At 40.2% G+C, this 27,140-nt stretch overlaps 2 protein-coding genes across 2 annotated transcripts in view; one reads left to right on the top strand and one right to left on the bottom strand.

The window, feature by feature from the left end:
* The first annotated feature begins 2,483 nt into the window (after window positions 1–2,483).
* LOC143281318 (uncharacterized) lies at window positions 2,484–8,827 on the top strand. The gene is made up of 4 exons (XM_076586508.1): window positions 2,484–2,712; window positions 4,820–5,244; window positions 5,635–5,970; window positions 6,614–8,827. The coding sequence occupies exons 2-4, from the start codon at window positions 4,903–4,905 to the stop codon at window positions 7,085–7,087; spliced, it is 1,152 nt and encodes a 383-aa protein (XP_076442623.1). The 5' UTR covers window positions 2,484–2,712; window positions 4,820–4,902; the 3' UTR covers window positions 7,088–8,827.
* A 932-nt stretch (window positions 8,828–9,759) lies between these two features.
* LOC143281317 (protein sel-1 homolog 1-like) overlaps window positions 9,760–27,140 on the bottom strand; it is a 19,037-nt gene continuing 1,656 nt past the window's right edge. The window contains exons 3-19 of the mRNA XM_076586506.1: window positions 26,992–27,099; window positions 26,420–26,483; window positions 25,260–25,422; window positions 24,803–24,856; window positions 24,114–24,173; window positions 23,747–23,828; window positions 22,909–23,063; window positions 21,968–22,093; window positions 20,907–20,984; window positions 20,032–20,094; window positions 18,897–18,984; window positions 16,921–17,069; window positions 15,906–16,071; window positions 15,401–15,475; window positions 14,930–15,102; window positions 13,670–13,795; window positions 9,760–11,968 (exon numbers count right to left, since the gene is read on the bottom strand). Of these exons, the coding sequence (XP_076442621.1) occupies window positions 11,837–11,968; window positions 13,670–13,795; window positions 14,930–15,102; window positions 15,401–15,475; window positions 15,906–16,071; window positions 16,921–17,069; window positions 18,897–18,984; window positions 20,032–20,094; window positions 20,907–20,984; window positions 21,968–22,093; window positions 22,909–23,063; window positions 23,747–23,828; window positions 24,114–24,173; window positions 24,803–24,856; window positions 25,260–25,422; window positions 26,420–26,483; window positions 26,992–27,099 (1,862 nt within the window). The 3' untranslated portion in view covers window positions 9,760–11,836. The remainder of the gene's footprint in view (window positions 11,969–13,669; window positions 13,796–14,929; window positions 15,103–15,400; window positions 15,476–15,905; window positions 16,072–16,920; window positions 17,070–18,896; window positions 18,985–20,031; window positions 20,095–20,906; window positions 20,985–21,967; window positions 22,094–22,908; window positions 23,064–23,746; window positions 23,829–24,113; window positions 24,174–24,802; window positions 24,857–25,259; window positions 25,423–26,419; window positions 26,484–26,991; window positions 27,100–27,140) is intronic.

Raw genomic sequence — 27,140 nt, 5'->3', positions numbered from 1 at the left:
CAAGACCTCGTTTGCCTGTTTGTTTTAGGTGTATGAGATAAAAATAAATGTCGTGTACGGACACTGGTGGAATGTTTAAGTGAGTTGGGCAGAGCAAGACACTGGGTCCACTATAATCAAATAGCCCAGATAGTTGGGACAGCATTTTTGTATTTAAAAGAAAAAGAACAAAAACTTGATATAACGTACCTTAAGAGGCATATATTTGTAGAGCTGAGTTTAAGGACTTGTTAGCTTTAGAGAGAGAGATATTTCAATCTTTAATTTCTCAAGTTTTTACAGCTGTGAGTCCTCTGTCTGACTGGCTACCCCCCACACCTCCCCACCCCTCTCTCTATATATATACATATATATATAGAGAGAGAGAGAGAGAGTGCGAGCTGCTGTTCGTAGATCTGGCCCCACTCTCCCTTCTGGCACCAGTCCTTGTGGCCGGAAAGGGTGCAAAACCCGCCCCTTCATGGATACTTCCACCACCCTCACGGGTCCCACTGGGAAATTCACAGTTATGGCGCACTTCAACTGCCAGTCAGAGAACCTGGTGTATGTCCTTACTTGCACCCTTTGTGCCAAAATGTACACCAGTGAAACCTACCGCAGCCTGAGCGAGCGCTTCACTGAACACCTGCGCTCCATGCGCCTTGGCTACAGTGACCCAGTGGGAACCCATGTCAACAGCCCCATTCACAGTTTTGTCCATGCGAGGATCGCTTCTGTCTGGCAGAACCAGTCCACGAGCCTGTACCGGCGTTTCATGGAGTCTACCGAGATTGCCCGCCTTGGTACCCTCACCCCAGCTGGACTCAACACCAAAGAGTGATGGCAGTGGTCTTTCAGGCATTCTCTAACCTCTTTCTGATCCTTGCCCTCTTTCTCTTGTCTTCTATTTCTCCTCCACCCCTCATCCCGTTTTTTGTTTATATACTTTCTTATTTTAATTCATTTTATTGTATTTATCTATTTATATATTCCCCCTTTTTTTTCTTTTTTCTTTTTTTGTGTTTGTGTGTGTGTGTTGTTTTTTTTGTTTTGTTTTCCTTTCATTGTTGTTGTTTGTTTGGGTTTTGTGTGTGTGTGTGTGTGTGTGTTGTAATTTTTTTTTCAATTATATATTTATTTATTTATCCTTTTTTTCACTTATTATTTTACTTTCTTGTTCATATGTCCCCAACACTAAAAGTCTCTTCCACCCCCTTCCCTCACTCCTGCCCTCTCACCCCCCGCCCACTTTCCCTCACCCTTCCCTTTCAGAGCCCTTTCTTTCCTTCACACACTCACACTGACAGTTCTACTCACCCTGCTTTGTTTTTTGTGTCCTTTCCTGTGACTTCTTATTATTTTCCTTTCCTGAACTTTACTCACTCCCTCTCTGTCTGTATCTTTCTGTCTGTCACTCACTCATTTCATTTGCCTGAAGAAGAGCCTGTGGCTTGATACGTCACCTCTTTTATCACACGTAAGTCGACTTTTACCAAGATATATATATATATATATATATATATATATATATATATATATATATATATGAGTGTGTGTGTATGTGTGTTATTGTAACAGATGTAGATTAGCAAGGACAGATTGGAAGAATGGTCCATGCCAAAAATCTTAATCCTTGAATAAAAAAACAAAACAAAAACGTTTTGAGTTCTGAGTTCTCTTTGTACAAGTGATCTGATGCATGTGACTATTCATACCACTGAATTAATTTTTTTTCTCCCGATTTTAAGCACATGTCAGTTTTCGAGTATGCCACACATATGGCACTTAAGTGTTTATGCTCACACACACACACACACACACACACACAGCCCCATGCCACTCGAGGGTCCTCATTCCAGTTTCAACTTTATGCAGGAGGTTCATAAGTCAGTCAGAATCTTGGCACGTTGACATGTATGCACACGCGTGTGGATGCCAGCCACTGCATGGACAGCGTGTATACATGTGTCACTGACTTCAGCTTCAGGTTGGAGGTCGTGACATGTTCGCAGCATTCTCTTCCTCACACAGACATAGACACAGACGCAGGAACACGTGCACGCGCTCGCTTGTCTCAGTTGATTGAAACATCGTTTGTTTTTGCAACCTTACATGCCAAAACATTGGGAATTTTTTGTATCTAAAAATAGACAGTACTGTGACATTGATTTTATTTTTGGAGACTGAGTAAGGTTGTGACATGTTACCTGCTTACAGTCTGTTTCTGACGTTTTGCTTAAAAACGTCATCAATTATGCTTACATTCTCAAAACACTCATGTTACTTCAGATATTTTATTCATTTTCAATACAAGGCACAATAATAAAATTAAAACAAACAAACCAAAAAAATGTAACAGTTTCGAACAAGTGTCAGACAGCCGGAAGTTACTATACGGGGCTTCACACACACGCCCGGAGACACAAAACCAACATTTGTTTTAAAGCAGATGTAGCTTACATGGGTAAGTCCGCACGCTCTGAGGTCCACGACAGGAAACTGAAGAGGAAAAAAGAAACAAATCTAAGCGGACCATCAACAACTATTTTCGTAGCCTTACTGGGGATTACCAATGAGCTAAAAATACGCATTGACATCATTGTTGCAGTCCATTTAAAGGTAGACCAGGGAGGGGCAGGACGATCGTCGAGGCATTTATTCTGCAGTTGCTGATCGCGGTGACGCCTCCTTAAGCTACTGAAACTGAAACTGATCGCGGAATCTGGTCGACAGGTGAGTTGTTTGCTGAATATCATTTTGTGAATTGTTTTGCTTTTCAACGTTAAAATTCACAGCTGTACACACACACAGAGGAACTGCAATCAACAGTTTTGGGTGCCAGAATAATCAACCTGTATGATTGTGGGCCCTCAACAACGAAGAATACGACATGCACATTTTACGTGTTTATCAGTTGCCATCAGGCATGAAATAGATTTTCATAACCTTATTTTTTTTTGTAGATCCACCCACCTGGTATGGAGAAAGTGAGAGAGAGAGAAACTAATGTCAATTCAAAAGGGTTGTGGAACAAGCATAACTGAGAATTACATCCAGCCCTCTGGGCCAAAGAGAGAGCAGATGCGCGTATGATAGATCAACATGTTGTGTACGTGTGTGTGTGTGTGTGTGTGCTTGTGAGCTGTGTACAGTTTTACCAAATTCCTCACTTCCTGAATCCTGAGATGTAACACAAAATGACATGGCTGTGAAGTAGGTATATATGATTAAAAAAAGAAAAAAAAAGAAAAAAAAGAAGAAAAAAAAAAAAGAAGAATCAAATAAAAGGTGCTAGACTGTTCCATTTGGTCATGCTTCATCTACTTTGATAGACAATTTGTGAATTTTGAAAGAGGCATGGCCGTTTAATGGACTAAATTCTTTTCTTTTTTTGCATGTTCAGATTGTCCTGAAGATTCCATTGTTGAAAAAGAAAATTGCAAAACAAAAATACATGCAACCACCACCAAACAAAGGACAAAGTCTTCTCACTAATTTGACACAATGAATGAAAACAAAATCTAGGAGACAAAATGATCATGGAATTTGTGCAACCTTTCAGCCCCAAACTGATTTTCGAACAACTGCTAACACTGTTCCCGGAAATACACAAATAAATATTGCATCTGTAATTTCCTGGAGTTTCAGTTTCAGTTTCAAGCAGGCACCAAAGTATGCAGATTGGTTCATGTTTGCTGTTTAACATTTGTGGAGGAAATATAAGATAGAGGGGAGGTGGAGGGTGGAGCATATAATAGTTTTGGAAGTGTTTTTGTTTGGTTTGGTTTGGTTTGTTTAGAATGAGATGATGTCACATTCGTTCCATATTCTGATTTGTGTTTGTTCTTCAGTTTAACATATGTTCACAGTGAGTGTGTGTGTGTGTGTGTGTGTGTGTATGCACACACAAAATTTTCAGTCACTTATCTGTTCCCATGTTGATCATACTTATATATCTATATATGTTTATATATGTATAATATATTGATTTTGACACCTGGCAGCAACAGGCACCATGCCACAAGGAGGGATGTAAGAGTTGTGTAGTGGTCACTGTCAGTACAAAATTTTGAAATATATATATATATATATATATATATATATATATATATATATATATATATAAAACAAAAAAGGAAGAAAAAGAAAAAGAAATAAAAAGCACATGCTGTCTACTCATATAATTTATTTCTGTGTTTTTTTTCTTCTTGATGTATGCATGCTAGTCAGACAGTCACTTTGGCCATCAGCACAGCAGATTCAAGGTGGCAACTGCTGTCTTAATTATATGGGATAGTATTTGATTTCATAGAGAGTGTCTTGCCCAAGTTACATCCCAGTTCTCTCAGCCAAGAGGGCTTTAAGACAGTTGGTGTTGGGATGGTCCCCAAAGGCCAACTCGTCCCCAAAGCTGCAGCAATAAGAGCAAGTGCAATCTTGCCCCCAAGTCCTAGTTTGAGAGTCACAGTTCTTCACTATCAATATTGAGGAACAAAAAGTTATGTCATGTTCCCATGGAGTTAAATTCTTTCTTTCAAGCTTTCGCCATATACTTGGACTTCATCAGGAGAAGCATGATCAAAGAGCCTATATATATATATATATATATATATATATATATATAGAGAGAGAGAGAGAGAGAGAGAGAGAGAGAGACTCTTCTTCTCCCTTAACTCAGAAGAGCCATTTGGGCACCGCACAGAACTATTCTCCAGATACCTGCAGGTCTGTGTGTCAAAACCTGGGTCAATAAAAATGCTACACACACACACACACATATATATATGTGTATATATATATATTAATGAGTGTTGCATTCCCCCCCCCCCACCCCCAACAGACTATCCACCATTTGAGAAGACTACCTGGAGACAAACAAGTGAGCGTGACAGAGCAGGGCCAGTGAGCAGTATCCGTGACGTCATGGAGACTAACATGGACATCAGTCAGCCCCAGCTGGCTCAGCACGACAGTCGCTGCCTGGACCTGGCCTTTGCCATGGACACCACGGGCAGCATGGGGTCCTACATTGCCTCTGCCTGCGCCAACATCCGCCGCATCGTGGAGGACATTGTGGCCAAGGAGAGCAGTGACCTGTGCCTGGCCCTGGTGGAGTATCGCGACCACCCGCCCCAGGATACCACTTATGTCACCCAGGTGCATGATTTCACCACCAGCGTGGCTACCATGAAGGGCTGGCTGGAGGCGTCCAATGCATCAGGGGGTGGGGACTGTCCTGAGGCTGTGGCTGATGCCCTGCACGATGTAAGTCTTTTGTGTACTGGACCAGGTTTTGTGCCAGTGGGGATAAGAGAGAGAGGTGGGGGTCAGAGGAAATTTAAGTCCTGAGATTTTTGTGTGTGTGTTTTTTAACAGCTTCAGAAATGGGTTCTTGGCTAGATAGCAGGGTACTGCTGGAATCTTACACTCCTGTTTGACTCATTTTCCACTTTTTGAAAATACTGTAAGAAAAAATAATCCTATTAACCCCACTCCAACCCCAACACAGATACATCAAAATACAATGATCAACACCATCTGTACCCATTGATCAGCTTATATTATCAGAGTCTGCCTCAAAACCACTGAAGTGTAAACAGTAGCAATTACGTGATTGTCAGTAAATTGCTGAATGATAAACTGCAATGTCTGCAGGTACTGAAGCTATCCTGGCGGCCACACGCCACCAAAATCTGCGTGCTGATCTCTGATGCCCCTCCACATGGCCTGGATCCTTCAGGAGATGGGTTTCCCGATGGCTGTCCTGCTGGTAATGACCCCATGGACCTGACACGAAAGCTGGCTGAGAAAGGAGTGACGCTGTACGTGGCAGGCTGCGAACCAGCGCTGACGCCTTACAAGGACTTCTTTGCTGCCCTGGCTTACATCACTGGGGGACAGTACGTGCCTCTGGCTGCTGCCGGCGCGCTCACTGCTGTGATTGTGGGAGGGGCTCAAGAGGAACTGTCCCTGGAGCAATGGATGGAGCAGGTGAGAGACAGAGATTGTTGAGTTCTTAACACAGCCATAGAAAGTAACACACAAGGGCAGTACGGTAGCCCTTCATTGTCAGATCAACCAAGGATGCAGTGACAAAATCTGTGCTATGTACAAAGACAACAGAAGGCATCTTGCTGGAAGGGTGATTTTTCATGAACAACACACCACAAATACACACACATACCACAAAACAGAAGAGAAAGTATTTATTTCTGTGAGCAAACTAAAGCTGTAATAAAATTAGCCAAATGAAGTGAACATTAGGGCAGCTATGGAATAAAGCAGAAAGTCCAACTAGTCGTCTTTAAGAATACACTGCAACAACTTATCCTGTGGTTAACATCAGCTTGGGCTGACAATGCAACACCAGCCTTACTGTATAATTAAAAAAAAAAAAAAAAAAAAAAAAAAAAAAAATCTGTATCAAAACTGTTACAGCTTATCCAGTTAAAATCAACATACTATACATTGTATTATGTCTATATATATATATATATATATATATATATATATATGTCAACACTACTACAGCGTATCCAGTTAACATTAACTCGGCTTACACTGTAGTATGAATATTTCTATGATGTCAACACTGTGGATGCTGTTGTTTTCAACATGAGGCATGTTCACACAGGTGAACCAGCTGGTGATGCAAGAAGTGCAGCAGAGGGGTGAAGAAAACATTGATGAAGCAGACCTGCATCGCCACGTGCTTAACAGACTGGAAGCGGTCGGTGCCGGAAGCAAACAGCTTAGGAGAAACAAAGCTGCCTTGACGCAGGCCTCTGATGACGTCAGAAACATGTCCAAGTGTTCTGACATGGCTGCCTTGAGATCTGAATGGAAGCCGAAAGCTGCTGCAATGTCATCTTCCCCGCCCGGTTCACTCATGAGGAGCAGAGCGGCGCCATCAAGCAGAGCGGCGCCATCAAGGTCGGCAGCAATGCCAGCAGCGTTTGGAGCAATGCCATCAGCACCAGCAGGAGGCGGCGATGACCTGAGTGACATGAGCTACAGCACGGAAGAAGGGCAGATCGACATGGCGCAGGCTCAGCGTCTGGTGCAGAAGTCTCTAATGAGAAACAAAATCTCCCTGCCCAGGAAGTGACAGGGTTGTGCTTTCTTGTTAGAGTTGATGACGCAAACACTGCTGAGGTGCAAAGCCATTTCAGAAGGCATATAATACTGTTTGTATTCTTGACTGAATTCTTTAAAGACAGACTTGAATAAAAGCTGTGAATCAACAATTTGTGTTTTACTGTAAGCACTTCCCTCAACTCGTCTTGCTCATCTCTGTCCCCCCCTCACTCACAATTAAAATCAAATACATAAAAGAGTTTACAGGATGAAATGAATGGGTAAAAACTTTTATCTCAGAAAATAAACTGATGCAAGGGTAAACTCACGGATATATCTGATATCACTGATTTGTAGTTGGAATCTGTCTACTATACTGTGTAAACATCAGGAAATCAGTGGGGTACAGACTGGCCCCAATTTTACCTTTATCAGTGCCTGTACTTCAAGCAACACCTACTAAGCCCCCTACTGATGACAATAATGGCTTAGTCGCAGAGCCAGACTGAGTGCGAGTCTCCCTCAAAGTGGAGACCGCCACCACATCCCTCCAACGGCAGTTGCCCATGAACCCACCGACACTGAAGACCTTGACAAAACTTATCCCAAGCATGGAAGTGGAGGGGTATCAAAACTGTGGTCACCATGAGAGCAGGGCATGAAAGGCCACAATTAAAAAAAAATTTTATGTTGATGATGGAGGAGGATGACGATGATGCTACTGCTATGGAGGTCCATTTAGATTTGGGGCTATGTGGCAAGTCTGTACTCTACGCTTCCAGTCATAATGATATCCCAGCGTCAACCAGGCCTGAGAGATAAAAACACTTGCAGTGTTGGTCAGGAAATTAGAGCAACACACCCAAAGACGCATACGTGAAGTGGATGATACTTAACTGTGTGGTCCCAGTCTTCCCATTTAAGCCCAAAGTACGCTCAACTCTGGATAGGAGCTGGCCGCGGGCTGAAAAACCCACCTCCTCTGGAATTCCAACCCACATCCTCCCAGCCATCAGTCTGCGGTGCTAACCGCTTTGCCATGGCAGCTGGTGAAACCATAAATGTTGTACATAATACCATCACCATTTTTTTTTTCCAGTGTCATCATGCGTGCATCAACAATGTGTTGCTTAATGGGATACTTTGGTACAGGACTCTTCGTCAGTCATGTTTAACATTTCACACTGCTCTTCAGAAAAATGCTGTTCCCTAGCCCATTCAACCCTAGGGAGTTGACATCATCAGCAGGTTTCCCTGATGCAGAAAAATGAAGAAAATATACTGAAACCAATCAGTTTTTCCTCCAAACTGACATGTGGGGGCACAGCCAGAAATGCTGTAGGAGTTAGTTCCTTGCATAACTAGGAACGTGTGCACCATTTTAATGAAACAAATTTTCTTCCTGGCACTAGTGGGTCATGGTTAAGTATGTGTAATTAAAACAAATTTTGACACTGAGGCATTGTTCAAGCTCAGGGCTGAACGAGAAAAGAAAAAAATATTTGCATTCAGCTGAAAGTAAATTCCATAAGTTCCAACTGTATTTTCAATATTCATCTGATTTTACGCAAATAATCATGTAATTATAAACAGAAGTCTAACCCTCCCTTCAACTGCGTTGCTTTTGTTTTCATTTACTAGCTGCTTTGTGAGTGTGTGGCAAGCATTGAGTCTGTTTCGGTCTTTGTTAATACATGGTGATATGCAATGAACACAACCACAATTTCCTGTGTCTTTGAATACTGGTGCAATAAAAAGTTTTGTCATGGTCTCTTTTGTCTTTGTTTATTGGCCATAGCCAATCATTGTTCCAAGTTTGACAAACATGGGATGGAAAAGCAAAGCACTACCACAGTTTAAAGTGTTTTTTACCCCCCTACAGTGGCTTACTGTGATGATAACCTGGGGCCTGGGGGATAGCATTTCGGAACAGACCCAAGCTTTATCATAGAATGGATGTAAGACTCAAGCTTTACCATATCTAAAAGCCTTTTCTTTTAACAAAAGTTTAATGTTATACTGCCGATTACCCAAATTTAACAAAGATAGGAATAGAAATTGTGTAGTCTTGAATTACTTCATTTTCGAGCAGCTGCTTCTTGATAGGAGCTTCATATATTCATTTCTATACTGTACGCAGGTGTTCATTTTTTTGTTTGTTTGTTGTTGTTTCGTTGTTTTTTCTTTGATGGTACCAGTACTTTTTTTTAGGCAGCAATCTTCTTTCTATTTGTGTTACAAATGAGGGTTTGGCCTCATTGAGGAAAGTACTGTTCAGTGTGTTTTATGACTTTAACATTTGGATATTATAGGGTTTGTGCTTTGACCATGGCAAGGTACTATGTTTTCTAATCAGCTGATATCTGTTAACAAGTGTACACACTTGCAAACAACACATCAGACACATTGTGCATATATATATATAATATATATATATATAATATGTTAAGAAACATCACAACAGACATTCTGATCATCATCACGTAGGCAGGTAGACTGGCAGGTAGGCAGACAGGTAGGTATGTTACGTATGTAATGAGGGTAGATAGGTATTCAGGTAGGTATGTAGGTATATATGCATGTTAAGAAACCTCACAACAGACACGTTGTATTTTAACAAACGTCACAACACATACTCTGTTCCTGTATGTATTTCACTGAATGCACTCATACATTTTTATGCATGGAATTCAAAATGCATACGCCATGAACACAGGCTATGTAACTCATTATTTTAATTCCCGATAATAGGTGCAGATCATTTTCCACATATTTGTGTTAATCACATTTATTCATGAATCATAGAAAATCTTGCGTACATCCACAAATTTAAACTTGACAGACAAGCTCAGAACAACCAATCAGACAATGACATCCAGCAGACACCCCCCATCCCCACCTCCCAAAAAACATTTTAGAAATAAAATAACATATGCATTAATCAGTTCTGAGCAAGTAACAGGCTTTCCACACAATCTAACAGCATTAAGAGGAAATAATATACGCATTTTTTTCCATTAAAAAAACAATACAACACCAAAACCTCATGCACACACGTACACGTACACACACAAAATATGGAACACAATCTAAATTGGAAGGAGTCCAATTTACAAGAATGAGAACTCGAGGAAGCAAGTTTAATGTTAACAGCAATAATACATCCCAAAATAATATCCCCGTTTCCATTACTTTCTGCCCACAGCTTAACATTAATGTAGCAACTCTAACATTACTTTTGATCTAGACATGTACAGTAATCCTCCGTTCGACCAGTAACCAAAGAAAAGAAAACAGTATGTTCTCACAAGTTATACTGGGTTAATCTTTTCTTCTTTAAAAAAAAAAATTTTTCATGGTTGCCTCCCCCCCCCACGCCCCCTCAACTAAAGTCAATTATACATTTCTATTCATCTATACTCTGAATTCCCAGCACAACTGTGTTTCTCTCTCTCTCTCTCAAGCATGCACGCTTACACATGCCATGGCATGCCCACAAGCACACACGCAGATGCATGTAGATTCCTGAAAGCAGCCCCTACCACACATACCTCACAAACCTTTCTTCTTCCTCCACAATATGAATGGCAGCTCACAAGAGGAATGGAAAAGACAAGAATCAATGCACAAACTAATAACCCTAACATGTACAAACACTAGGAATACTTGAATGGAGACATCTTCAGCACCCGCCAGAAGAAAGAGAACCGGCACAGAACATATGTCCTTACTTCCCTCCCTTATCATTCACTTTGCAAACAGACACAATAGGCTCTTTCACACCACAGGATCAAAGAGCCCTGGCAACCTCTCAGTCAGTGCATATCAACTGATATACATATGTCTGATATACATAAACACACACACACACATATTTTCTTTCACACACACACATATATATACACATATATATAATTATACATCCATATAAATCACACCCACACACACAATACGTTTACTTGAAAATGTTTCTTCAAGTTTAAATAAATAAGAAAATAGACACCCAAACCGCTGTGACAAATGAACAAAACCAAGGATTTAAATGGCAACAAAACTGACAACAAGAAATGTCATTCATTGTACGTAAACCCTGTCAGAACATTTCTCTAGGACATTTTAATGTGCAGCAACAAAATACAATTTTCACCAGAATTCCCAGCAAATCACCAGACACCAAAATTCCAACTAAGAAATGTGGGAACAGAGTAGTTGTAGCTCACGAACAGGGAACCCCCCACCCCCCCACACCCCCCTACACACAGAAATAAACAATAATGAAAGAAAACATTTAGACTGTTAACATACTGCACAAGCTTATCAAAAACAGGAATATTCTTACATCATGCACTCTAAAACAATGAAAAGCACTATGTCCAAATCAGCTGGACACAAGCCAATAATTCAATCAACCAATCAAATTACCGGGTCTTAAAACCAATCAAAACCTAACATCCACAAGACAACTCAAAACCGATGAAATACCAAACACATAAAAGACAAGTGAAAAAGCAATCAAACCCAAACACACACACACAAAGAAAAAATCTCTTCTGGAACAATCTGTGATGCTGAACAAGGCACACAGACACACAAATGATTCTAAACCTGAGACACAGAACAACACAGTACCCACAGTCCACACAGTCATCACTCCAGCACTGCCCATTCTCATAGAAAGCATACCACCACCCACAGCCGCTCCCTACCTGTTGCTGCAACGGGGAAGCCATTCAGACCATTGAGAAAGACATGAAAAAGCAAAGGACGAGTGGAGGCAAGGTTATCTATTCCTTCGCAGAAATATCAGCATGCCCAAGATCAAGGCCAGCGCTGTGACCACATACAAGTCCCAGTCTTGACCCAGGATGGAGTTCAGTTTGATGGCTGAAAACAGATGCTGGTAGTCCTCAAGCTGCAAACACAGGAAAATATCTCAGATATGTTTCACAACTGACAGGGGGGAATGCCTCAAATCATCATACAGCAAGGTATGTACTGAGCTACAAACACAGGAATACACAAAGCCATAACAGACCTGTTTCACAACCGACAGGGAAATAATACTTCACTCATATCATCATACAGGATACAGCAAGGTATGTACTGAGCTACAAACACAGGAATACACAAAGCCATAACAGACCTGTTTCACAACCGACAGGGAAATAATACTTCACTCATATCATCATACAGGATACAGCAAGGTAAGTACTGAGCTATAACGCATGAAAACACACAGCCATCACAGACCAGTTTCATTACCAACAGGGAATTATTTTACTTGCATCATCATCATACAGAGAAAAATGCACTGAGCTAAAAACACACCAAAATGTCACACACCTGTTTCACAACTGACAAGGAAATAGCTCATTCACATCATCATACAAGTTGGTGTGTACTGATTTACAAACACAGGAAAACAGTCAGCCATCGCACACCTGTCTCACAACTGACAGGGAAATACCTCACTCACATAATCATACAGGTATGTACTGAGCTTAAACACAGTAAAATATCACACACCTGTTTTACAACTGACAGGGGAATACCTCACATCATTATACAAGTATGTGCGTACTGAGCAAAATATGAGGAAAACGTACAGCCATCACACACCTGTTTCAATAATGACAGGGAAATATCACACACCTGTTTCACAGCTGGCAGGGGAACACAAGTGATAGGGGAATACCTCACACACATCATCAAACATCTCGGTGAGGTCCTTGAGACAAATCTACTTTTCATGCAGAAATTATTTATTCCTTTTGGTGCTTTGGTTTGATCCTTGTCAAACAAGCTGTCTGAGTCATAGTACTTCTACACTGTATGCAGCAACAAAGTACGAAACCAGGCAAAGTGCTTCTGGCTTTTTGTTTATATTTTTCTAGGGGACTGTTATTTCTTTTTTTTTTCACCAACAATGTGGTACTACTCCCAGGCGTTTTGTCCCATATCTATTTGACATCCATTTCAAGACTTGATCTGCTGTGCCTCCATAACTAATACAAGCTTCAGAGTATTTCTGCATTATTTTAGGGTGTTTTCAGAGGAAACCATTAACTCATTGAGTTCTGCACCCACGCATTGCTCTGGCATCAAATTTCACCTCATAAAAACATTTTATCGTTCCTACATATGCATAAATCGCAAAGAAAGTGAATTTACTTCAACAGTATTTCTGGATGTGTCTACATATAATCTGGAAGAAAAACTGTACCTTTTCTGCATTTTTTCCACATCAATATGGCACAGAAGCCTACCGAGGCTGTAAACTCCCTAGGGCTGTATAGGTTAATGCTTTTTGAGACTGAGTGAGTAAAAATATCATGTGACTTTCGGATTGCTATCCAAATTACTACAAAGCAAATCCACATTTTAGTTCATTTTTATTAACATGACAGGTAAACAGTCAACTTGATAAAGCACTGGGCTCTCAATCTGAGAATCCTGGTGGTTTCAGGGTGGATATTGGTTTTTCAGATCTCCCAGGTCAAGATATGTGCTTGTCTTAATTCCCTTTGAGTGTGAACATGCAAAAAATCAATACATTAAAGGTCCCGTAATCAACAACTGAGCACATCCACCCCATAGAAGTAAAGCCACTCACCTCCTTGCTGAACACATCCATCCCATAGAGCAAAGCCAGCTTGACCAGAGCCATCACCACAGGCACCTGGGCATCGATGCTGGTCTCTGCAGCCATGTCGTAGAACCGCTTGGCCAAGTGGACATCCTGTTTCATGCAGCAGTGTTAGACATGGTACACAGTAGGGTAGTTTACAGCTATTCATCCGACACATACCACCTCTCTATGTGTAAGGTACACAGTGCGACAAAAGCAACTTACATATCCACTGAAGGACTGTTGTGAATGAGGCCAATGCCAGTACACCATTAGTTATCCTGACAAATGAATGGCTGCTGTACTGTACTGTGCTCATATGATGAGACAAAACCACTCAAACCTGATCTCAAATGCACATTGTATCATTGCTGCTGCACATTTTCAACAAAAGACAACTTTTATTGAAAAAACATCCTCTTAGCAATTTCAAATAGTTTTAAGTCTTCACACCAAGTGTAAAACACAACAACCTTTTATCTATGTCTTGTCATTTTTTTTTTTTAATTCAATGGTTTGGATGACTGAAACCTGTTTAAAAAATATATATATTTTCATAGCGTATTCAGATTGATGTCCCATTAACAGACAGAATTTTGCTGCTACTGGCAGAAGTATGCATCAATGCAATTTCTATACTAAGCAGAAGTTACTATTTTAACTAAAAATCGTGAAATGATGGATATTAATCAGTATGGCATTAAGTCAGACAACAGTGCGAAGTTTTGTGAAAAATAAATAAAAATGTATCAATGACATGACTGTGGGAACATTTTTTGGCTTTAAAAAAAAAATGGAGCCCTTCCCATATGTGCATTATCATTACAATCAATATGCATGGAAAGAGCTGATTATTTTTTTGTTAAAGATTACCAAAGACACACACACACACAAATAAATGCATACATACATACACACACACACAACACATGGACTCTCATTACATATCATGAGCCAATAAAAATGAAACAGTAACATGACTGTTGAAGCGTTTATTGCTTCTTCAATTTCTTGTACCCTTCCAGGCAAAGCACTGTCATGATTGGTATGTGTGGAAAGAACTGATCTTTTTTTTCTTTCTTTTTTTTGTTGTTGTTGAAAATTTGGTGTTGACAGAGTATTCTCCAGAGAAAATGAAATTTCTAAATTTACCATGTACACACACATACACAGACACATGGACAACCGAAACAGGGTTATTTCAAACACTCATTTCATTAACTCACATGAGCCAAAACATCTTACCTGTTTCAGTCCTAATCCCTGCTCATGCATGTAGCCCAGGTTAAACATGGCCTGTGCGTTGTGCTGTTGTTCTGAGGCAAGACGATAGTGTGTGGCCGCACTCTCATAGTCCACTTCAGTGCCATAGCCATAGTAGTGGTAGTCACCCATTTTCAGACGGGCCACTGTCGATCCTACCAAACAGCAAATGAAAAATAATTCTTTTTCTTCGATCTGTGCTACTGTGGACCCCAGGCAATGACAAACAAAAACATACATATATTTTATTTCATCCAATTATGCAATCAGTTCTCCTGTTGCTGGAAATAAGCATCTGAAAAGCGGTCAGACCTGAACTAGAATTAAACAAAATATTCACACAATGAAATCAAATTTTTTTCATACCATCACAATCGCTAACCACAGACACACATATGCGCATGGACTAACACACACACACACACACACACACACAGAGGCATAATGACATACCTTGGGCTGCAGCTCTGCTGTACATGAGCAATGCTCTCTGGAAGTTTTCCTCCTGAATAAACACGGTACTGTCCTCTGAAACAAGCCATCAAAGTCTCCATACACCTTTCAGGAACCTGGATATTATGTCTGAAGTCTGGCCCCAGAGAGGGAAAAGAAAGCAAAGGAAAGACAAAAGAAAGACCATAATGAATCGGTTATCAATCTGACACAATGCTCACATGATCTGATTCCACAGAAAAGTCCTAACAAATGCAGTGGAGTTGAAATTCACCATTTGAACACGATAGCGAGAGAGAAAGCGAGGGTAAGGAATACAGAAAATTACACAAGTGTATTTGGAATGCAAAATTTACAAAATTTCAATTCCACCAAAAAAAAAAACCCCAAAAGATGATACAAATGCTTCTGGAAACTGTTAATGTATATATATACATGCATACATACACACACACACACACACACATATATATATATATATATATATATATGAGGTTGCACTGACCTCTATCCAGCATAAAAGCAACGTTGGACTGGGCCACCTCGTAGCCCAGTTCAGCCAGGAACATGTACTTGATGATGGCAGCATCACTGAAACCCTCCTTGTACAGACGGTGAGCGTCCATTATCATCTCTGACCACCGCCCCCGCTCAGCCACGTTCTTGAACAGCTGATGAACAAAACAGTTTGGCAGTATCAGTATCAATATCAGTAGGTGAAGGAGGGGTCACTGCGTACGGACAAATCCATATACGCTAAACCACATCTGCCAAAGCAGATGCCTGACCAGCAGCGTAACCCAATGCGCTTTGTCAGGCCTTGACAAAAAAAAAAAAAGGAAATAAAAAGAGAATATTTGAATTAAAAAATAAACAAATAATTTTTTTTAAAAGAAAGAAAAAATAGAAGAAAAAAAGATTTTAAAAACTACAACAAAAATCACCAAAAAGGAAAAAAAAAAGACAACTTTGTCACTTCACCTTAGTCTTTTTTTCTTCTTCATATTTCAGTGGGAAATACTCATTATACAAGATACTACAAAAGAGGAGACAACTGGTGTGAGGAGAGAGAGAGAGAGAGAGAGAGAGAGAGAGAGAGAGAGAGAGAATGAATGAATGAATGAATCTTTATTTTCCAACGGTGAAGATATTAGCACTTTGGCCGACTTACACATCTGCCGTTGTTCTAAGAGACACACAAACATGTACGTATATAAATGTAGTTATACTTAATACTTAATACATGTATAATGTATGAGTATAACACAGTGTCAAACTGAGAGACACAACATCACTCTCATCTGTACGGAACGGAAGCGAGTAACACACACACGCACACACGCGTGCAGTGAGACACACAGAGAGAGAGAAAAAAAAAGAAGCAAGCTGACCTCCACAGCAGTGTGACAGCAAGGTGAGAGAGAAGAAAAAAAAAAAAAAAAAAAAAAAGGATGAAACAAACTGACCTCCACCACAAACCAAAAAACACCAACAAGAAGCAGAAGAAGCAAAGAACTGACCTCCACAGCGGTGTGACAGCTGCGCAGCACCCCGGTGCCTGTGGCATGCATCATGGCCAGGTTGTAGTAGGCCAGCACGTGGCCCCCCTGCGAGGCCAGGTTGAAGAACTTCACCGCCATCTTGTAGTCACGACGCACCCCCAGACCACCTGAGGCACACAGGTACAGAGATGCCAACCCCTGTCAAGTGTTTGTAGGAACAATATGAAAATTTGGTAGGGACATTTTGAATTTGGTAAGGAACACTCGACTCCAAGCCACATCAGCAACATACGTTTTATCTACAGGACATAAAAACACTCCATAGCTTAATCCACCGAGCACAGACGATGTTTGACAGAGACGCAACTTGATTCAGCCGCGTTCTCTCTTCTTCGGGCAAACGATTTAGCTGATTGGTTCACTAAATGCTGTTTCAATGTAAACACGTATGCTATTTGCTGAGCATCATCACATGAGACCATGGTTAGTAATGACTGCCCTGGTCTCCTGATCAACAGGTCTAGAGTGTCTGGGTTGTCTGGGTTATATTTATGACAGGAAAGCATGTGACCATGCTATGTAAACGAAAATGAACTCCTGAGAACAATTTTGATGTTGGCGTAACTTCGGAACAAACTGCCGTCAAGTGTAACAAAATACAGAGAAATCGTAACAGTTGGCATCTCTGCAGTTACAACATCTGTCTCTACCCGACTCACTAGGTCTTTGTGGGAGGAGTTTGTATTATACTCCATGTTTGGTGATACATATACTTACCATGTCAAACTGATGCAAACTAGGCCTATCGGTTTGCTCTGCTTGGCCAAATTTTGCACGGCTAACAGTGAAAAGATGACCTGTCTTGCCCAGTCCGCTCTTAGCCAATCAAACACCTCTAAAAGCTACAAGCGCTGAATCATTCCTTTGGCCAAGGCTCTCGACGCCATCTTGTCAGGTTTAAGCTCTGTCTCGTCTTGCGCTTTTTTTTGGCTATTAAGCGTGTTCATTTGGCCTTATTTTGCTGCATGCGGCTTGATTTTATTGTATTCTTACCTTTGTGTACTCGATTTGACTCTGCTCCCTTGAATCGATGGCAGGAATCATGATGCTGGGATCGAGACTCAGCAAGAGACTCTCCCAGGCCTGGAGCTCATGATTTCTCCCGCTAAACTTTTTCTTACTTGACACACCATAACTTCATCTGTTTCCAGGTGATACACATTCACAAAGTTAGTGGATTTATTCAACCAAAACAAGTATGTGTTGAACTGTATTTCTCTGTAGGACTGCAAGCAAATACTGCACAATTTATGTGCAGTGATTTGTTAATTTAAAAAAAATCAAAAAAAATCTTCATGATGAATAGTAACATTTCCCTGTAAAAGATTACTCATGAATATATAATATGTATAAGAACTGTTTGTACTTAGACAAAAAAAATGTTGTGCACTGCTTTGCTGTGCTTCCATTACAGCTCTTGTTTTGTGTTCTTGGCTGTAATTCCTATCTGAACTTGTGTGTACAAGTGGGCTTTTACCTGTATGACTGTTTTTATCGCGCCATGTAGACAGCCATAATATATTTTTGAGTGTGCATACTGGGTATGTTCTTGTTTCCAAAACCCACCTAACGCTGAAATGGTTTACAGGATCTTTCACGTGTATACTTGATCCTCTGCATGCGTATACGCACAATAAGAGCTCAGGCACTAGCAGGTCTGCACATACGTTGACCTGAGAGATCAGAAAAGAAAAAGTCTCCACCCTTGACCCATCAGGTGCGCAGAAACCAGGGATCGAACTCAGAAAACTCTGACATGCTGTTTGTAGCTTCAAGCAAAAAAAAAAAATCCATATTCAACAGTCACAATGAACCCAACTTGTGGTGTGTGTGTGTGTGTGTGTGTGTGTGTGTGTGCGCGCGCGCGTGCGTGTGTGTGTGTCATTGTGCTTGCTTGCAAGTGTGTGCGTGCAACACAAAGACCGATGACTCACTGAAGTACATGATGCCCAGCTGCAGCTGACCATCCACCCAGCCCTGATCCGCTGCCAGGGAAAAGTAGCGAAAGGCTTTGCTCAGATCCTGCACGACACAAAACCCAGGCTAAAATTTTACGCAAAAAATATCCCCCCCCAACCCACCCCACCTTTTCATGATCAACAAAATTTATTCACCCATATATTTATATTTGATATTTGTAAGAAATGGGTGCTATGTTCACATACTATGAACATACAAGGTCCTTGACAGTCTGTATTCCTTGACAATTTATATAGGATCATAACAAATGAATGACAACACTTCATGGTAATAACCAACCAATGTACAACCTAGCTGCTTGTGTGCCTGTGTGTCAGTCTGTTTATGTATGTTTTCATGGATGCACCTTTCTTTCTTAATGTTTTTCATGTCCTTTCATTGGTGGTGGTGTAAGATGTTGACCTATCAAAATTGAATAAAAATATCAAAAACAAACAATACACACACACACACAAATCTAAGGCTAGAAAGCAAGAAAAAAGGGTCCAATCTGGAAATCAGGTATAATAATTATTCAGAAGACTTATGTATAGCGCATCGCCACACTACAGCACCACCCATTTTTTTCGTATTTTTTTCCTGTATGCAGTTTCATTTGTTTTTCCTATCTAAGTGGATTTTTCTACAGCATTTTGCCAGGAACGATCCTTTTAGTACCTGTGGGTTCTTTTACGTGCGATAAGTGCATGCTGCACACAGGACCTCGGTTTATCGTCTCATCCGAATGACTAGCGTCCAGACCACCACTCAAGGTCTAGTGGAGGGGGAGAAAATACTGGTGGCTGAGCCATGATTTGAACCAGCACGCTCAGATTCTCTCGCTTCCTAGGCGGACACGTTACCTCTAGGCCATCACTCCACAAGCATGACTGGAATGTGTTGTGTGGAAAGAACTAATTTTGTTTCTTTTTTTTTAAGCCAAATTTCAGACAAAGGAGAACAGAACTGCCTGGCAAAAGTAGCAGAAAATGACAATGTCAAGTTTACCATGGACACACATGCAGAAACAAATTAACTTGTGTACATTCCTCGTAAGTGCAGCAAAATGAAATGAAAAAAAACAACAACCAACAAATAAAACAGCCAAACCTTGTCGACACCTTTTCCATGTAAGTACATCATTCCTAGTCCAGCTTGTCCAATGGGATTGTTCTGGAACGGAAAAAGTACAAAGGCTGAACACAATGGAAGACTGTCTCCTGATCCTTACGTCTTGTTATCACATTACTGGTTACCCATTCATATCATCATCATCATCATCATGGCCTGGCTTCGCTGACGAAGATCTAGGAAGGGCGTTGTCCACGTCTGATGCAGGCACGCTCATGGCTGACAAGGCCAATGCGGGAAAAGCAGAGTCGGCCGCAGCGGTTGCAAGGGAAAGTCTTGTCTGGGTTCGCGGCTGCAGCGTCGTGGTTCTTCCTCCTTCTGCGTTTGTCCTCAAGGCTGGCCCTGCGGTTGTTTTCGAAGGAGGAGACAGCTTGGTGGATGGTGCGTCGCCAGGTCTCTCGATCAGCGGCTACTGCGGACCACTGGCGATGGTCAATGTGACAGGCACCGAGAGCTTTCTTCAAGGAGTCTTTGTATCTCTTCTTGGGTGCTCCTCTGTCACGGTGGCCAGTGGACAGTTCGCCATACAGCGCGATCTTGGGCAGGCGGTGGTCCTCCATCCTGGACACGTGCCCTGCCCAACGTAGCTGGGTCTTTAGCAGCACTGCCTCGTTACCCATTCATATACCCATACAAACACATAGGATGATAGAACTATGCTTTTAGAAAGTGAGGCACATGAACACATGTTTATAATTCATACAGGCATGCACACAGACAAATGTACTGACAGAACAAACACTGCCTTTTCCTTTCTATCTTCATTTTCTGCGTTTTATTAAGACAAGAAGTAATCATATGTATTGGCTGGACCTTGTACATGTATCTCAATGTTAACGTAACTGAACACTTACCTTATCAGCAGCTTTTTTGAAATACTGTAGGGCAGTCACATTATTCTGTGGTATATATGGGCTTCCTTCAGAGTACATCTGTACCAAAGAAAAACAAAATGCAATAACTGCACAAAATTTTAGAATTCATCAAATTTCTCTTCAAGTGTACATAATTCTGAAGAGCAATTCCAACAGCATGTAGTATGAAAAATTAGTGAACAGAGGTGGACTTGCTTGGAGAGAATATCATTTATCACCTGAAAATACATTTGACAATTATTTTACAATATACTGAAGCTGGAAAGTCAGGATGAAGACGGGGAAAGTTTATATTTGATAGATCTATGTGGGCTGCTTAAGACAGAAGTGCTCCGTTTCAAGCACACAACTTTCAATTCGACAAACTCTCATTTCTGAAGGTGAGCAACAATATGATTTGGATCATTATATGTATGTACTGGTAACCGCCCCCAACCTCTCTCTCTCTCCTCCCCCCTTCCACCCCCAGTGGTTTGGTTTTGTTGGTGAATCAAACACGTCATGAGCAGGAACCACACATGAGCCATGATGGCTTTTCCTCATGTCCTTTTTCCCCCTCTTCTTTTAACCATGGACAAGAAATGGAATGCCATGCTGTCTTTAAACTGCAACTTAACGAAACATGATTGTCCCTGGTCTTGCAACAATCCAGAGAAGACCAAAAATAAATTTTGTGGAGCCAGAGTCTTAATAAAATAAAATGTTTATGATCCAGAAATCTGGTTTGATCCGACAAAGACTTACATCTCCATCGTTGAAATGTGGAGAAATAATTTCTTTTTTTTCCAATTTGGTGCAACAGGCGCAAAAACCATTTGCAATGAAAATGAATTTGATATAAATTTACAATGGACACATCCACACATACTAATATATACAAACATATAAACACAAACAGACAAACACATGGACAATCCGACAACTGGAACTATTTAACACAGACTCACTCTCTTTACACATGTAAGCCAACAAAAACACCTTCACTGAATCATGTTACACACACAGCCCAATGTAAGATTAATGAGTGCTCAACAACTTACCTTGCCCAGGTAAGCATAGGCATTGCCGTTGCCGGATTCTGCTGCAGTCACAAAATAGTGATGGGCCAGCTCATGATTGACAGCCACACCACGCCCTCCCTGATAATACAGCTGGCCCAGGACAATCTGAAACACAGCACCAATGCACCTTTTGAAGGCATGTCTGAATGTGCCCATGCGTGCACAGGCAAATGTGCAATTGTATCTGCATGCATAATACTGAGTGAGTTTCTAGACGTATGTGTGTGTATAAATGTATTCAAGGACAGTCTCAAACATAAAACATTGGCTATGAAAGAAAGAAAAGGCCTGACAAGAGAATTACAGCTGACAGAGACACAAGATATCTGATTTCATAAAAGTTAAGTTAGAAGCTGGAAAAACAATTTAAAAGATGTTGCGTCTTAATCTAACTCTGGAAGAAAAAAAAGGAACAGTGACAAATGTACAGAGCAACAGAGACAGAGAGAGAGAGAGAAATCAATGTCTACTTGAACCCAAAAAGATTTCTGATTTGCCTTTAGTTTGCCTTTCAGATCAATATATTTCATCTCCACTTTGTAAAGATAAACAAATACACAAATGAACATTTCTCACCAATACACTGCATCTACAATATGGTGGACAGGCATCCAAACTGAACATATCCACATCCTAACACAGGCTCCTGACCAAAACTGTCCACACATTCCAGCGCCCCCTCCCAAACAAGATATACCCTTCCACATAAGCTGATATTGAAACTAAATTGGATTACTTTTACTTTTGTATATTTTTTTTGTCATGACAGATTTCCTTGTATGTCCCTGGGAACAGTGCCTCACCACAGTGCAGCACCACCCTTTTTTTTTTTCCTCTGCATTTTTTTTCCTCTGCAAGAGTACTTCCTTTTACCATCAGTGGATCGTTGGTGGTGTCTGTCACACACACTGACAGCCTACCTGGGCCTGAGTGTCTCCTTTGTCAGCCAGGAAGTGGTAGTACTGCAGCAAGTCCTCATCCAGAAGGGGGCTGTTGTTGCCCTGGTTCTCCACCTCCTCCTGCAGGCGAATCCTCTGCACCACCACCCCTCCTGAAGGCGTCACCATGTCTGCCACTACCAACACACACAGTGCAAGCCATCAATAAACTGAAACACGAGTGCCATTAACAGTGTAAAAGTTCATGTCAACAAGGTGAAACACTGTCATCACGGCGAAACATGGATTGCCAGTGTAAAACTGAGTGGTGTCAACGTGTCAACACATGGTGAAATACTGTCTTGAATACACTCAAACACTGAGTGTTATCAAAAAGTGTAAAACTGGGAATCAACAAGGTGATACACTCATCAACAGACCAAAACATGGGGTGCCATCAACAGTGTTAAACTGAGTGGTGTCATCACATGGAAAAACACAGTCATTAACACACTAAAACACTGAATGGCACCAACAGTATAAAAATGAGTCATCCCCAAGGTGAAACACTCAACACACTGAAACATAAAGTGCCTTCAATAGTAAAACTAGTGCCAACAACAAAATGAAGCACTCATCAACACACTGAAACACTGAGTGCCATCAATAGTATAAAACTGAAACACTGAGTGCAACCAACAAGATGAAACAGATAATGCAATTAAGAAGGAGAAACAGTGAATGCTGTCAATACTAACACTGAAAACTGTGCATTTCACTTCATGTGTTTCAGAGCATGTAATGAACTAACATAACATCCATGCCTAAAATGACCACTGAAGACAGCAGTTGAGGTTTGTTTTTAAATCTTTTTACTTACCAACGTTAGCCACTTTCTTGTAGTAAGTCAAGGCTGTCTCACATTTCATCTCCACTCCTATGCCCGCATAATAACGATAAGCCTGCACAGAAAACAATAATCCACTCGAGAACAAATCTATCAAGGGAAAAAAAAACTAAGGGGAATATCAAAAGTAATTTGCAACAATAACAAAAAAAAATTCAAAATCTTCTCTAAAAAATATTTGACTGCAATACTTGGTGTACAGGGCAAACAATGAATGTCATGAATAAATCTCAACAACAAAAAAACCCCAAACCTATCTATTTGACCCCCCCACCCCCACCCCCATTTACACACACACACACAAACACAGTAGCTCCAGAAACATGTAAATAATACATACCAGTGCCATCTGTGCTATGGGGTCACCTCCTAAAGCTCCAAATGTCAAATAGACCAATGCCTGAAAAATGAAAATGACACTGATAACATTAAACTGCTTCAGAAATCATTCTCCCCCCCCCCTAAAATTCTGACCATTGGTGCAAACACTGTCCATGCGTGCAGTATGTTCTGAACTTGTTATCAATGGCGCACTAAACCCTTACCTAATCCATCTCTGTCTTCCCAGTTTTCTTTCCTACTTTTGTATCCTGTGTATTACTTTTGTATCATGTGTGTTTTCTGTCAAACTTATCACACGCTGGTAATCAAAGCTCATTAACTGTTCGGCTATATGTGTCTGTGTTTCTGAGCATGTGCATGCATGAATGCATGTGTGTGTGTGTGTGTCTGTTCCCATGACAACAGGCATTAAGATCAGTTGATGGTTCTTCAGTTCTTTTATGCATATTATTTACTGTATACATTTCTAATAATGAGAAATTTCATTATCAGCAGCGAAACTATTTCAAATACAAAAGGCCATGAATACAAATGCACACAATACCTATACATGAAATCCAGCACAGTATCATATTCACAGCATAATTTATAAATGCCAAAAAAATGTTGGAAGTAATTCAGAAAAAAGCAAAATGTATTATCTCACTAGCTAAAAGAACACCACCAAAAAAAAAAAAATTAACAAACCTTTGCCTGACTGGAATTGAAGTGAATTCCGGAGCTATACATAAATGCCAGGCCCTGTTACACATATAACACATAAAGTTACCACAATAAACCAGCGCAAGTCAACAATTACCATGTTTTCATAATAACTTCAAACAAAATAAAATGGCCCAACCAATCTTCACCATAACAGCATTTCATTTCCCCAATACATACCATTTCTAAATCATTACATCCACCCCACCCCCACCCCCACAATTTCAAAGTCATCATTATAACATTTCCTGATTCACACAATTTCAAAGCCATCATCACAACATTTTCCCATCACTCGTTACAACATTTCCCCATTCATCCCATTCTGAAGTCCTCATAATCACAGATTATGGTATTCACCCAATTTCAAAGTCCTCATCATCACAGATTATGACAATCAACCTGTGTCTGAGTCAGGAAACTGGTTTCTGGCCTGTCTCACCATCTGAGCTTTGGGTGACCCTGCTGCGGCCAGCTCCTCAAAGATTTCTTTGGCCCGTGACACATTGTGGGGCAGATGGTCACCAAACAGGTGAGCCATTGCCACATACTCCTTGGCTTTGGGATGGTTCAGCTGGGCCGCTTGTTCAAATAACACCAAGGCTCTGAAACATGCAAGCGTCTTGTCATTGCCACTGTCCCCATCCTACTTTTGTTTTTTGCTTGCTGTGCATCAGCTGTCAAACATCAAATAAAATATATCTAAAAATTAATTATCATGTATTTCTACAGCAAGAAACTCCAAAATCATTAAGAGCTCCATATGCTTTACACGATAACTCAATCATGAACAAAACAAAACAGTGATGAATATAACTGTTGAATAGAAAAATGCAACATGGCGTGCATAACATGTCAAAAAGGGTACATGCATACATCCATACTCACACACACAATCCATTCTATGTATCCCAAATGTTACTTCCTCAACATTTAAAAGTCCTATTTCCACAGTCATCCATAGTCAGATCTTGATTTAAATAGTGTGGAAAACAGATCTGTAATGATTGTTACTTTGATTAAAACTTCTTAAAAACATATTCATAACTTACAATATATCCATGAAGTTGTTTTGTTTACATAAAAATCAGATATAATGCAAAAATGATAAATTGTGCAGAATCACCTGCCTTCCAGAAAATAAAAATTCCTTTCAAACACAAGTCGACAAAGAATTTTTGTTCGTATTTTTTAGTGCATGTGTGTATGCATGTGTGCTTGTGTGCCTGCATGTGTGTAATTTTATTTTTACCTGTCAAGTGTCATTATGACAATTCAAATATATAAACATTCAGAAAATACAGTCCAAACTTCAAAAGGTTACATAAAATCTATGTGAACATAATTTCTTTCACATACAAATATATGCATGCAAACCCACATCAATGCACCTTGAACATACATATTCCCAGTGCATACACAAAATTGCACACATGAACGCAAGATGAGGGAGACACATGTATCACACACACACACACACACAAACACATGTACATACACACATGCATGCACACACACACACATGTGCACACATATATCCACACTGAAATACAAACAAAAATTCATTCAGTGTACATGTGTCTGAAAGGACACTTGACCTACTCTTCATATTTCTTTACAAAGGTGGTGTTGATTAGTGATTCTCCCTTCTCAAACAGTTCTTTGGCTGAAACACACAATGGTAAATTATGACAACAGTTAAGGATGAGATGAAAAATGTTTACATGTATCATTTTTGTATGCAAGTTCATAAAATATAATATATGCATGTGTGCATTCATTGTATCCATGTTTATGCCTGTAAAAGGACAATGAAAATTAGAATGAAATTAACATTTATAAATCACATGTATCAAACACTTAAAGATTCATGAACAAAATCAGAAAATGATCTCAAATGTTTGCAAATTAGATAAATTTCATGCATTATATTCTTTTAAATATAAAGACTGAAGCAATGTAATTATAAAATATAAAAAAACAAACACAAAAAAACAACAAGCAAAAAAACATGAAAACATAACCCATGCTTATGCAATGCAATGTAAGGCTCTCAAAATAAAACAGTATTTACTTTATTTTTTCATCAGGGGAAATTGGAACAGCAGTGTGACATGCTTAAAAAAAAAAAGAAAAAAAGAAAGAAAAAAATCTGAACCAATATCAAGCGGTACCTTTTTGTTCTTCTGGTGATAATTCTGGCTTTTTTTCCATTTGTTCTGTTTGCTCAGCTGGTATTTCCTTTTCAGCAACAGGTTTTTGATCCAAAGGTACTTTTAAGTCTGCACAAAATACTACTGCTCAAGAATATGCCATATTTTAA

Source organism: Babylonia areolata, chromosome 4, assembly GCF_041734735.1.
Source record: "Babylonia areolata isolate BAREFJ2019XMU chromosome 4, ASM4173473v1, whole genome shotgun sequence".
NCBI lineage: Eukaryota > Metazoa > Mollusca > Gastropoda > Neogastropoda > Buccinidae > Babylonia > Babylonia areolata.
This window is presented reverse-complemented; position numbering and strand designations above follow the sequence as displayed.